This window comes from Kryptolebias marmoratus, linkage group LG20 (assembly GCF_001649575.2).
Source record: "Kryptolebias marmoratus isolate JLee-2015 linkage group LG20, ASM164957v2, whole genome shotgun sequence".
Lineage (NCBI taxonomy): Eukaryota > Metazoa > Chordata > Actinopteri > Cyprinodontiformes > Rivulidae > Kryptolebias > Kryptolebias marmoratus.
Window position 1 is genome coordinate 24,274,885 of NC_051449.1, and position 13,439 is coordinate 24,288,323.

General features: G+C 36.7%; 1 protein-coding gene across 1 annotated transcript in view; it reads left to right on the forward strand.

Moving 5' to 3' along the window:
* The first annotated feature begins 496 nt into the window (after positions 1-496).
* cnpy1 (canopy FGF signaling regulator 1) overlaps positions 497-13,439 on the forward strand; it is a 51,938-nt gene continuing 38,995 nt past the window's right edge. The window contains exons 1-3 of the mRNA XM_017436072.3: positions 497-653; positions 1,989-2,091; positions 3,979-4,094. Of these exons, the coding sequence (XP_017291561.1) occupies positions 1,998-2,091; positions 3,979-4,094 (210 nt within the window). The 5' untranslated portion in view covers positions 497-653; positions 1,989-1,997. The remainder of the gene's footprint in view (positions 654-1,988; positions 2,092-3,978; positions 4,095-13,439) is intronic.

Consider the following 13,439-nt stretch of genomic DNA (forward strand, 5'->3'; position numbering starts at 1 on the left):
CAAAGAGGAATTTATCAATACAGAGTTTTTATTATTTTCAAACTCTGTATCTCAAAAGCTTCAAAATGATATGCAGTTTGTTGAAATTCAAACCCAGTTTTGTTAACATCAGTGAAAACTCTCATTTTTATTGTTTTGGAATGATGTCATCGAGAAATTCCAGCCATAGATTTAAAAAGGTAAATGCCTAATCTTCACAATGATGTCAAACATCATTCTAAGCGATGTCTTAGTATTACGGCAGGTAGTAAAGAAATTTGTTCAATTTAAAGAAAAAAAAAAAGTATTAGAATTAAAATAATTATTTTTGAAGACATTTGCTACTTGTTAGAAAAGTTAGATTTAAAGGTAGATTAGTAATATTATATGCTTCTTTAGTTACTGGGGTCGTCAGATGTTGTCTTTATGGAGTCGTTTACGCAAATCTCAATATCAATACTTTCACTTTCTTGCACCAATTAGGAACTTTTACTTTGAAAATGATTACCGGAAGTGTGAATGCTGACGTGTTGTGTTCAGGAACTGTGGGAGTCCGGTTCAGACAGCTCGGTAACATGAGGAGAGAGTCGATGACAGCTTTGTGTTTGACCTGAAACAGCTTCGTCTTTGGAGTGCAGACAGACCGTCCTCTCTGTGCTTCATCTCATTTTTAGGTAACAAGAACCGAGCCTGTTATCTCTTAGATTAACCGACCCCCAGTTGGTTTACTGAACAAACAGTCAGACGGTTTTAGACATATTTTACACTTGACTCAACCTTCAATTAATGTTTACTACACTTTATTTGATTTTTTACTTGTTTCAGACAAAGCTTTCACGTTCAAACTAATACATTTTTGCAGATACGAACCTCTAATGAGAATAGTATAGTCTATATTTTCTCTTACACGTGACGTCACAGGGCTACAGATGAGGTGGCACTTCACTGCTGGGCCACAGAGCAGCCGCAACAACAATTTTAAATGACGCCAAGCTCATATGGCCCAGTTAAAAAGTAGGAAGGTTACAGCATATTAAGGTTCAAAGTTTGGAATAATCAGCCTTGTGAGTTTTCTTTGAACAATGGTAGGAGTTGTTACAAAATTAGGCATAATCTTTGTTAAATATTCAAGCTTTTTTGATTAATTTGAATAAAACTGAACACTTTATTTTTATACTTTACAAGTAATAAACCTTTTTTGACCCCAATTCTGCAGAATTATATTGTTATCATTTTAACATTTTGCTGGTGAAAGCAAATTTTGGTTTATACACATCTGGTAACATGAACTAACAGTCTGTCCGGTTGTTTTGGAACTTCCTTTGCACCTTCAGAAAAATAAACCACGCTTTTGTTGGAGTAAGAGTTCAAAATTATGTCACAACTATCTCGGAAGGAAACAACTAGATGATGAGTGGAATTCTGGGTACTTATATGTCATCAGTGCGGGTTCTCATTATTGCAACACACTAACCAATAGAATTACATTTTTTTTTCTTTCTTTTTAATTTTTTTTTTTCAGGAGATAGCCCTGCCATTGACATAAATCATAAATTCAGTTGTTGAAACCAAGATTGCATCCGAGTCAGCACTGGGAGGAACAAACCTATTTGGAGCTTTGAATGATTTTTATATTATAAGAACCAGAAGCTCAACATTTTTTGTTGATTTTTTGTTTTCTTCATGAAAGGGCTTATTTTATTAATTATTGTGGTCTTACAGAGGAGTTACTAAAACACTGAACATTTGTTATTATAATTATTGAGTTCAAGTTTATTTTAACATGAAAAAAGTTTCACAATATCTTAAAAATGTGCATAAAAGTGATGTTACTACTAAAATATCTTAACCAGTGAAGCCAGCGGTTTTCCTTTTGTAAAAATGCATTATTGTTGCCTGTTGTCACACTAGTGTTTCAAAATCCAGAATGCATTAGTAATCTCATAAACACAGCAAAGATATGATCAGACTGTTAGATGTGTAACTCGTGTCTTTAACTGTCTTGTCAGGGTGTTGTTATGGCATCATGGATAATTCAGATGATGGTGATGGTTCTATCTACCTTGATCAACAGAAGCCAGAACAAGAGAGATACAGTGCTTTACTGTTCCGGTAAGGCCTGTTCTCTCACTGTCACCTGATTCTGCAAAAAACTTGCTGTTGATTAAAGACAAAAGGTGAAACAATGGCATTATGTGCTGCAAGACATCTTATGTATCAATGATGGTGGAGCCAGGGGGTGGCCAGTGGTTGAATAATCTTTGGCTATCCCACCAGCCACCTCAATCATTTGTGGAAACTATACTTATAAACAATATAAAAAATAGAAAGCATATCCACCATCTATATAGGCAAAACAATGCATTTATACCTCTCAAAAATAATGCCCCCCCCCCCTTCAGCCTTAAAAGTGGTCTAGTCCTTTGGCCCTAAACTCGTCAGAAGCCTGAGGAAGAGAAGGGTGAGCAGGATATGATATGTCCCTTGTTAGGACAATGGTTAGCATGTCTGCCTGCTGCGTAGGACGCCTTAGTCAGGCAGTCACATTATTATTTTTATGATTATAGTCAAATCAAAACACTTTGTCTTTTTCAAATAACTAAATTTATATTTTCAAATTCAATTTTTGCCACAAACTATCACCAAAACAATATAATCACCAAAAAATGATCTTTAATAAAATTCTGCCGTATTTTGTGAGTGTGCTTCCTTAATGCCTTGCCTCATAAATGAGCTGTAACCTCAGGAAAATAAGCTGCTGTCAACAAAACAACAGATGCCATACTGAAGTTTCATCATGATCTTCATCTTTGATTTTAATTTTACCAAAAGCAAGGACTATTTCTTTACTCTCATATGAAGCAAAATTAAAGGAATTTTAAATATAAAACAATTTAAGCCTTACAGGGAGGTTTTTAAGTGATTTACTGAGCATCGGAGGTTCTGTTGAACTGAAACCATTTGCCATATTTTTGTTGGAATTTGGCATTATTCATTAAATTTGGAATATTTTCCACTTTATGTGTTGAAATTTTATTAATCCATCTTATAACACTTTTGGGCAAAAAAATGTAGTTGCATCATAAAAATAAAAACAAAAATTGCAGGGAAAAAATTAAAGAGTTCTACAATATATTGGAAGTACACTATACTGCTGATTTTATTTACATCTGTTTATATTATATAGAAGACCACAACTGAATAAATATTTTGTAAGTTATTTAGGGAAGGTTTAACAGGCTGATAGAAAGGAAAACTCTCATTTAAGACAATTCACGTTTTTTTAGGTGCAAAAACATGCAGATTTCAAAACTGAGTGAATAATATTTACAATAATTGCAATTACATTATTGAAATAATTGTGATTATTCATAATCAAGCAGCCCTACGTACATGTAGTTAAATTATCTGTTAAATAATATAAAAGAACAACCAAAAGTTTGCCAATTGATTTTTAGTTTATTAAATAAATATAATAATTCCTGGCAAAAAACTCTGAAGAGCAAACCTTCTGAAAGAAAAAAACAAACAAACAGTTTTGGTCCTAATCACAGCAGCCATCTTGATACTCATCAGTCACATTTTAGGTTTTACCAGTCAATCTTACACTATCTCCCGCTCAACATGCTTGCACATTCACAACTCATTTTGAGCAATTTTACATACTGACTCCCCTTTGGTTGGCTTTGAAAGTTGTTTTTTGCATTTTATTGTGAATGGAGGGTCATTTTCTTCTGAACTAACACCAACAGAGATTTAAGTATTAGATTTGAGTATTAGCTAGTCTTAATCTTAAAGTTTTAATTTTTTTATGTTTTATTTTTTACCAAGGTTTCAGTTTAATGTCTCTGTTCATGAAGAGTTGTGGCCTACAGTCCCAAAGGAAGACTAAACCATAATCAGAGGTTGTTGTTTTTTTTCCCCCTGTGTTGTTGATTGTCTTCAGGCAAACTGCCAGTTTTTCTCATTGCTAATGCTGGGGTACTTTTTGATTTTCAGCATGCAAGGCAATAGTGGATGAACTGAACTACTCAATCAGTCAGGTGGACCCAAAGAAGACCATCAACGTTGGCAGTTTTAGACTGAACCCTGATGGAACCATGAAAGACAAAAAGGTACAGCATATAAGTGTAAGGGAAGACACTTGCCTTCTCCCCCAGCCACATGTATCAGTTTCCAATTTCATGTTATACCACAGTATTAAAACATAATGGTTGCAAATCCAATTACTGTTTCTGTCATACCAATTCCTGCAGTTTAAACTGTTTTTGATGACATGCCAGAGACAGATCAGGGAGCTCTCAGGTCATATATTGTGTAACACTTACCCTCCTCCCATGGTTGCTGCAAGCTTTCAGCTGTGTATGATAGCTGAAAGAGAAATACCCCCCCCCCCCCCACCACCAAAAAAAAAAAGTTCCACTTATTCAAAAAGGCAAAGTAGGTTGTTTGGATTTAGTTTTTTTAATAGTGTCAAACACAGACTGTCATTGCTACGCTACCAGAGGGGTGCCACCCAACACTCTTTAAAGATGTTGCTGTTTTTTAAACAAATGTTAGCAATGAGCTAAGAGAGTTAGTAACAGTCTAAAGCCAGTATCTTATTGTTGGAGTAGTTAGTGAACAGAATTCATGAGGGTCTGCAGAATGTCTCAAAAATTTCATGATGTTCTTAATATCCTTGTGTGAGTGGCAAAGGCTCACAGCCTTGTCACTTGAATTTTGAAAGAAATTGGCAAAGCAAGTTTTCTCTCAAAGTAGCTGGACCCTTCTTAATGTAGTTCCTGTATCCTAGAAGCACTAGAGCTGTATTTTTTTATAAACTTCCATCTGTTTGCTTTTTTGCTCCGGTATGGAAACATATTTATTATAACTTGACACTGTCTGCATTGCTTGCACTGTGTGTTGTGGACAAAACTTTCTGTAATTGCTCAGCTGTGGTTTTTAACTTTCCTTCATTTTCACAAAAAGTTTCTGGGTCATTCTGGCAAGTGCTGAGCACTTGATACCACTTGGGGCTTGCCTCCCTGCCTCACTGAGTTAAGTAGAAAAACTTTTAAGAGTAGCGGTGTTTTACTGGGATTGATTGAGCAATAACAGGTCTGCAATGCCTTTAAATGCCACGGGTGCACCTATACTACACTATTTAATATCCTACATTTTGCTCATCTTCTCTAACTCTTAAGATACACACACTCTAAAGATCTTAGTGTAGGTATATTGAAGCAGAAGCTGTTTGCAGAGAAAACACAACCTGCCCTACTTGTGTTTTTAGGCAAACATGTTAATTATTTTAGGAGCTTAATGCCTAATTTGAATAAATCTGTTATAAGATCTGGAATTATTCAAAAAACTTCTGAAGCTACATCCCTGAATGTCCAGGGATAGCCTGCCATTGATGAATAATAATTATTTAAAAGCAGGTCCAAATCTGCCTGTTCAGATTTCTAAGCTCGCTGGTTTCTTGATTGCAAGCACTTAGAATTCGGTAAGACTTCCTGTTTTCTGTTTAAATTTGATTGTGCAACTAGTCTCCAACAGTCACAGCCTAGCGAGATACCGTCTTAATAAACAAAAGTCACCAGGAGACAGAAACACAACTAATTAGCCTGCTAACATCTACTTGGCAGGCCCTACAATTTCTTTACAAAGAGAATGACAGAGAAGAATTAATAAAATGGGCAATAGGTAATTTTACTGATATAGTTCATATAATTATAAAACTATATAAAATTTGGTATTAAATCTGTGTTTTTGTTTATATTTTCCACTACTGTGTACATCTGTTGATAATCACTTTTTTAAAAAACTTTTTTTTTAACTGGCTTACTCTCAGTTGTTTTAATTTGCAGTATTTGTTTTAAATGGTAAATTGACTATACTTATATATTGCCTTTCTAGCCAATCAGGCTACTCAAAGTGCTCTACAACACAATCTGTGCCCTCATTCACCCATCCACACAAACATTCATATAGTACTCTGTTAAATCTCTGCAAAGCTAATATGAATAAATCATTCTACAGAGTCTAATCAGTACTTTAGATCACATTCATACACCAATGGGGCACACACCAGACGCAATGACAGGTTCACTGTCTTCGCCCAGGGAAGCTTCAACATGTTTATTTTTGTGGTGTCAGCCACTGGTAGGGTTTCCCATTGTAAACTGGTCTCAGTGGACACTTCAACATGTGGCATACTGGTGTAATCAAACCTCCGTCTCATTGGAGGAAGACTGCTCTAACAACTGATCCACAGTCACCACTTTTAAGAACAGCATAACTGTCAACACACTTATCTGCTGTCTTAGTCTTCTTATGTTATGTGCATTTTAAAACAATATAACTATGAATAACTATTAATGCTACAAATACATAGTTTAATATTATTATTGCACTTTGTCACAATTTGAACAGCAATTTTTATTAAAGCAGTAGCATGTTTTTTTTTTGTGTTGTCAGCAACTAGTAGGGTTTCCCATCGTAAACTGGTCTTAATGGATTGCTAAGAGTGGTTAAAAGACCTCAGTGAAGCAAGATCACCACAAAAAGATCAACTCACCATCGTGAAACCTTGGCTCCAGTGCCTCAGATGGGCCAAGTCTGAAAAGTTACAATTTGCTCCCACCATGTAGCCCACCAGCTGCAAGATGAGTAATCATGTGGTCAGGTGCTCCAAGGCAGAGGGCCGAAGCTTGCTGATTCCCGGTGTCAAAAACTGGCACTTCAACTCACTTACTGGAAAGGACCCAGAGCTGGTATGTGAGTTTGGTTTACATCTCTCCTGCGCCCTGAGCTGCTGAATGCAGCTCGGTTTACATTTCACCGCCTCCCGCCGCCGGAGCGTGGGACTCCCGCCACGGGCTGACGTCACATCCGTCTGTCATAAAGTTCGCCTGATTGAAAAGTCGAGCCGCGGGTGTGTTGCCTTTTATTCAAAGACAGCAATAAGTTCATTACGTGGCTAAGTTACATACACAAGGTAATAAATAAGTTCATAGTTAATAATTAGTTTAAGAAATTTTGTTAGAATGTTTGGTTTTGAATTTTAATCGGAGTGAGACATCCGACCTTCTTTATATTGTACGTTAAGAATACGTGACGTAGTGAGTGCTCTCACCATAAAACAAGCTTTGACGTATTTTCTCTGTAAAGTTTTGAAAAATAAGAAAGAAAACAGGTCTTATAAACGCTAAATGTGTCCTACAGGCTTGTGCCTTGGGAGACCTCCGTCTTTGTAAGTATTGGTGTGTTCAGGAAGCACTTGTGCATATGTGCATTTATATGTACATTATAATGTTGCTTTTGTTGTTTTAATTCATGTAAATACACTGGTGTGATACCTTAGTATATGTTTTGGTCCAAAACATATACTAAGGTGTCACATAATAGACATATACCAAAACCTTTGGTATATGTCTATTTTGGATTTATAGCTCCCCCTGTAGAAAACTCCACCAGCCGCCACTGGGTTCGGCGGTCAACAATCAAACTGTGTGGTTACGGGAGCTGAATCGCAAGTTGGATGCGATCCTTTTACAGGACTGCAGACTGAATTGTGGTTCTGGAACTCATAATATGGGTTTCATCTTGAGGAAGTTGCTCGGTTGAATCAGGCAAAATGGACCTGAAATCTGTTTGTTTGGATTCGCCATTGAGAAGTATCAGCAAGACTTTCAAGGCCGACAGAAAACACAATGTCTGCCTGAACCAAAACAATTACTTTGTGAATTTGGCTCCCCTAGGCTGACCTTGGTCAGCTATCTTCAAATTCCTCCCCGGAATTTATGTAAACAAGATGCTCTGCCTAAGGATATCTGTGGATCTGCTCTGGGCTGGCTGATAAACATTCCATCACATTATCAAAGACAATAATATGACGTGATTCATGGACCTCTCTACAAACACACACGCACACACACACACGCACACTCATACAACACGCACAACACTGCCTCCCACCGCCTCTACACACACACACACACTTTCTGCTGTTTCTGAGTCATCTCTGTTATCCCACTCCCCCCTTCACTATCTTAGTATCTTTAGTAATTATTAGGATGGCTGTTAGCTGGACTTGGTACCTTTAGTTTAGCAGTTTATGTTAGCTTATTTATCTTAGTAATTATTATGATGGCTGTTAGTGGGCCTTGGTACTGTTAGTTAGTTAATCTCTTGGTACCCTTAGCTTAGTATTGTCATGTTTCAGTTTATGTTAGCCTATTTAGCCTTCCTGTACATTTAGTTTACTTTATCTTTGCTCATATTTTGATTGTCTTAGCCTAATTGTTGTTTAGTTCAGCTTTAACTTCATCATGATTTTATTTAGATTATTTTAGCTATTATTTTGACTGTTTAAGCTCATGTTTTAGATATGTTTAGTTTCATGATTTAATTTAGATTATCCTATATTTCATTTAGACTATACATGATTGATCTATATTTGATTATGATGTTTCTATGCTGTATTTGATTGTACCTGTTGTATTTGATTATGTACCCGATTGTCGTTTCTGTGTTGTAAAGCACTTTGAATCGCCTTGTTGCTGAAAAGTCCTATATAAATAAATTTCACTTTCACTTGACAAAATCATTTTTTTATCAGCTGCATCAAATTGCCAAAGCAAAATCTTACATCCCTCCGAAAGACATCAAAGCACTTGCCCTTTCTTTTATCACCACTAGATTGGACTACTGCATTTCTCTATATTTTGGCCGCTCTCAGTTATTTAACTGAACATTTTTACTTTTATAACCCTAAACAGCTCTGAGATCTTTCAGCCAAAGGCTCTTAGTGCAGGCAAGGGCTAAATTAAAGGTCAGAAGGGATCAGGATTGTGTAGTGGCAGATTCTGGAATAACCTGCCTCTTGATATTTGTACTACAGAATCTATACAGTATTTTAAATCCTGCCTGAAAAGTCACATTTTTACACTGGTTTTTAATTTGAGTTCAGTTTGAGTTCTGTCAGATGTTAGGTTGTAGTGTTTCCTTATTTTAGTTTGTTGTTTGCCTATTTTATTGTATGCTGGTGTAGATTCTCAGTCATCCAGGCCATGGTAAATTCAAAAAGGGGTAAAAAAACAAAAACAACTGGACTTCTGTTCTGTAGTTGAAGACGTTTCACTTCTCATCCGAGGAGCTTTCTCAATTCAGAAATAGAGAGTGTGGAATTGAGCTTTTAAAGCTGAGATGTGATGTAAGATGAATTGCTTGCAAATTGTTCTCACTCTCCTAACAATAGAGGCTCGTTAGGGTCCTTGTTATTGTATATATATTTTTTTTCACATTCACTGCATTAAATCTTTTCAACAGATTCAGACCTATCCAGAGATATAAAGTCTTACATATTTTGCAAATCTTTTTTTTATGTTTTTAGGCCTTTTTTGTCCAAAAATGCCTGATTTTTTTTTGAAGGAGAAAAACCCACAATATGCAATATTTTCCACAAAAAACCTCTGAAGTAGAATATTTTTATGTGGGTGTTTTAGCCTTGACCAAGTTGAAAATTAATAACAACAATGATTTTTATGCATTATTATTTTTGGCACAATTAGAGTTAAAAGCGAAAACGGACACTTTTTACCTTTGTGACCAAACTGGTACATTCTATAAAACTGTAGTAAAAATTTAATATTTTTAATTTTTTAAAATTTTCATTGCATTATATCTTTTCAACAGCTTCAGACCTATCCAGAGATATAAAGTTTTTGGATATTTTTAAATTTTTTCTATGTTTTATATCTGTTTTGTCCAAAAAAATCCTAATTTTTGAAGAAGAAAAATCCAAAACATGCAATATTTTCCAAAAATAAACAGCAAAGTGGAATTTTATTTAATGTGGGTGTTTAAGCATAGACCAGGTCCAACAAATAGCAACATTGATTTTTATGCATTAATATTTTTGGAGCAATGAGAGCTAAAAGCAAAAACCGACACTTCAAAAATGGTTAAAAACCAAAAACAACTGGACTTCTATTCTGTAGTTGAAGACGTTTCGCTTCTCATCTGAAGAGCTTTCTCAATTCAGAAATAGAGAGTGTGGAGTTGAGCTTTTAAAGCTGAGCTGTGATGTAAGCTGGATTGCTTGCAAATTGTTCTCACTCTCCTAACAATAGAGGCTCGTTAGGGTCCTTGTTTGTCTGACTCACTGATGGGCCACTCTGGTAACATGAGTGCAGGTGTTGATTGGAGTGAAACTGACTGGGGATCAGGCCTAAAGCTCCATTATGTTTTTTTAAGGTGGAATCTGAGACCTCCTCCTCTGTTTAATATTGGTTTCTCTCTTTTGACCTAGATGGCTTCCTTTACCCCCCTCTCAATCCATCTGTCTTCTCTGTCCAAAATATGAACATTTTGGTCCTCAAAAGAGTGTCCTTTATCCTTGAGGTGTAGGTGAACAGCTGAGTCTTGTCCAGAAGAGGTGGCTCTCCTGTGTTGAGCCATGTGTCTGTGGAGAATTTGTTTGGTCTCTCCAATATAGAGATCTGTACATTCTTCGCTGCACTGAACTGCATACACAACTCCGCTCAGTTTTGGTTTGGGTGTTTTGTCCTTAGGGTGGATCAGCCTCTGCCTGAGAGTCTTGTTGGGTTTTAAATGTACTGGGATGTTGTGTTTGGAGAAAATCCTTCTGAGTTTCTTGGATACTCCAGCAACGTATAGAATGACAATGTTCTTTCCTCTGTTCCTCTCCTTGTTCTGTTCCATGGTGTGTTTAGTAGATTTCCTAGCTGACTAGACAAAAGCCCAATTGGGATATCCACATGTTTGGAGAGCTTTTTTGATGTTTCTTTTCCTTTTCCTTCCCTTCTGTCTTCGTGTTCAGTCTGATGCTGTAAAGTTCTAATGACAGAGAGTTTGTGTTCCAGAGGGTGGTGAAAGTCAAACAGAAGGTACTGATCTGTGTGGGTTGGTTTCCTGTAGACCTCAATGTTGAGGCTGTCCTCTGACAGTCCAGACAGTCCATAAAAGGCATCTTATTGTTGTTAGCATCTTCTTTGGTAAATTTGACGTTGTTGTCAAATGAATGTGCCTGGTGAAGGCTTCTACTTCTTTAGCTTGAATTTTGACCCAGGTATCGTCCACACACCTAAACCAATGGCTTGGTGTAGCTCCCTCAAAGGAGTTCAGGGCTCTCTTTTCCACTTCCTCCATGTAGAGATTAGCCACAATCTGTGACACTGGAGATCCCATGGCACAACCATGCTTCTGTTTGTAAAAACTGTCATTATACTTGAAATAAGTGGTGGAAAGGCAGAGGTGCAGCAGGGTGCAGATCTGATCTGGGGTGAAGTTGGTCCTTGTTATGTCCCGGCTCATCTAAGGTAATGTTGTAATTTAGAGAACTTAACATGTTGGCGTTCTTTGCTCTTCTGATGCTGTGATAGTTGGGCCTTTTCAACAAAAATAGAAACTTCTTCTATAAGGGTCAGAGGAAGAAGAGTAGACAGCTTCTGGTGGGTCTGATCAGTTTTGTGTGAGAGAGCTTCAGTGGTGAAGCAGATCTGTCTAATTCTCTCACTAAGCAGCTTGTGTTGGGCTTTTTGGTCCTTTTTTTGTATTTCTTCTGCTCTATGTCCTTTGATTGTGGAGTTGAGTTTATACCTTTTTTGAATCTATTTTATTGTATTTTTTGTTTTTATGTGTGATTTTCTTAATTTTTGTTTTTAATCAGCTTGTAAAGCATGTTTGTCAACATTGTTGTTTTTAAACATGCTATATAACTAAAATTGACATTGACATGAATAAAACTCCTGGGTCGGAGCTGGACTCCCTCATATTCCGAAGTCATCCAGGACAGACATCAAGTGGGTATAGGGATACTCATAAGCCCCTGGCTGAGGTCATCTCTGTTGAACTTCTCCCCACTGAGCTTGTGGGTTGCCTTTCTGTGGCTTCTAGCAATAAGCGGGATGGCTCTGACTGATGTTTAAGCTTATACACCAAACCCCTGTCCTCTGGAAATTCCATCAATTTATCTGATGCCTATGAGCAATGACAGTAACCTGGAGGAGTTTGAGTGATTGGAATCATGTCTTGGACATTCAGGTGAAGAGATTGGCAGACTTGTCAACCACCTGGTGGTAAGTTACATCCAGTAGTGGGTGTGACTGTTGAACAAACCTGTTAAACTCAAACTACTTTTGAGGGCTAACTTGGATCATCTGGTAGAGGTTTCTGTTCATAAGATATTGAACTCACACCTCCATTAGAACATATCTCAGTGGAGACTTGGCACATGTAAACCGAATGAGCCATGTTCTGAGCCTGACTCTCTATATGTACTTGGTTGTGGCTGGCTTCTCTGCAGCCTCATCATGGTTACCATTTACCTGTGGGATTTTAAGGTATTCGCAGCTGTCATGAAAATCTACAATGTTGCCTTCAGGTACTTCAACCCTTTCAGTTGGGATCACCTTGACTCTCTTGGATACCATTTGGCCACATTTATCTAGACCAATAGACATTCCAAAGTCCTTGCTGTATATGCTGGTGAGATGGAGACACAATTGAAATCAGATGTGTACATACACTTAAAAATAGGGATGCACCGATATGAAAATTTGGGCCAATATCGATATCCGATATTAATATTGTTGTTATGGCCGATAACCGATATTTACCGATATTACACCCACGCACAAAAACACTTGCATTTCTGGAACGATCAAATTTTGCACAGACTGAAAATTATGCAAATTGAATTTTTTTTAATGCTTTATTTTTCAAAAAGTGTAACTTTCAAATAAGATTGCATAGCTAACATAAAAAACAAGTAACCAGGAGTGTTACTTTTTATAATTTCAATTTGTAACAAGTGTGTACAACTTAACTCCCTAAACTGACAAAACTCTTAGGAGTAAGTTTGTATCATAAATCTAAATAATGCCAACAACAGCTGGACAAGGTCAACTGATCAAACTTGGCAGTATTCATGGCAACAAGGCATTGTTAAAATGCAAAACATGTTTTAACCACAAGTCTACTCCAGTTAAACACAAATCTGTGAAAAATGCTAAATCAAAACATAAAAGTCTATCCTGACCATAGGTTCACATTTTCCCACTTGCACTGTAATTAGTAAATATTCAAGAAAGTAAATGTCCCAACACTGAAACAGTGTTTACACAAGCAGGCAAACATAAAAAATGCAAATAATTTTAAGTTCCAGCTATAAAATTGTTAAACAAAAATATTAGAACTGGGACATAACTATAACACAAAAATACATGGTAGTATTTGCACATTTTCCAACTTAAAGCTTGTGCTGAAAATTAATGTCCCCAACACTGAAACAGTGTTTCCACCTGTGGGTGACTGTGGATTACAGTCTAGGCCTCCTTCATTAGCAAAGGCAGATTTTTTTTTACAAAGAGAAGCATTTCTGCTTTTTCACACTGGATCCTGTTTCTCTTTTCATCAACGATATGTGACGCAGCAGAAAAGAGACGTTCACT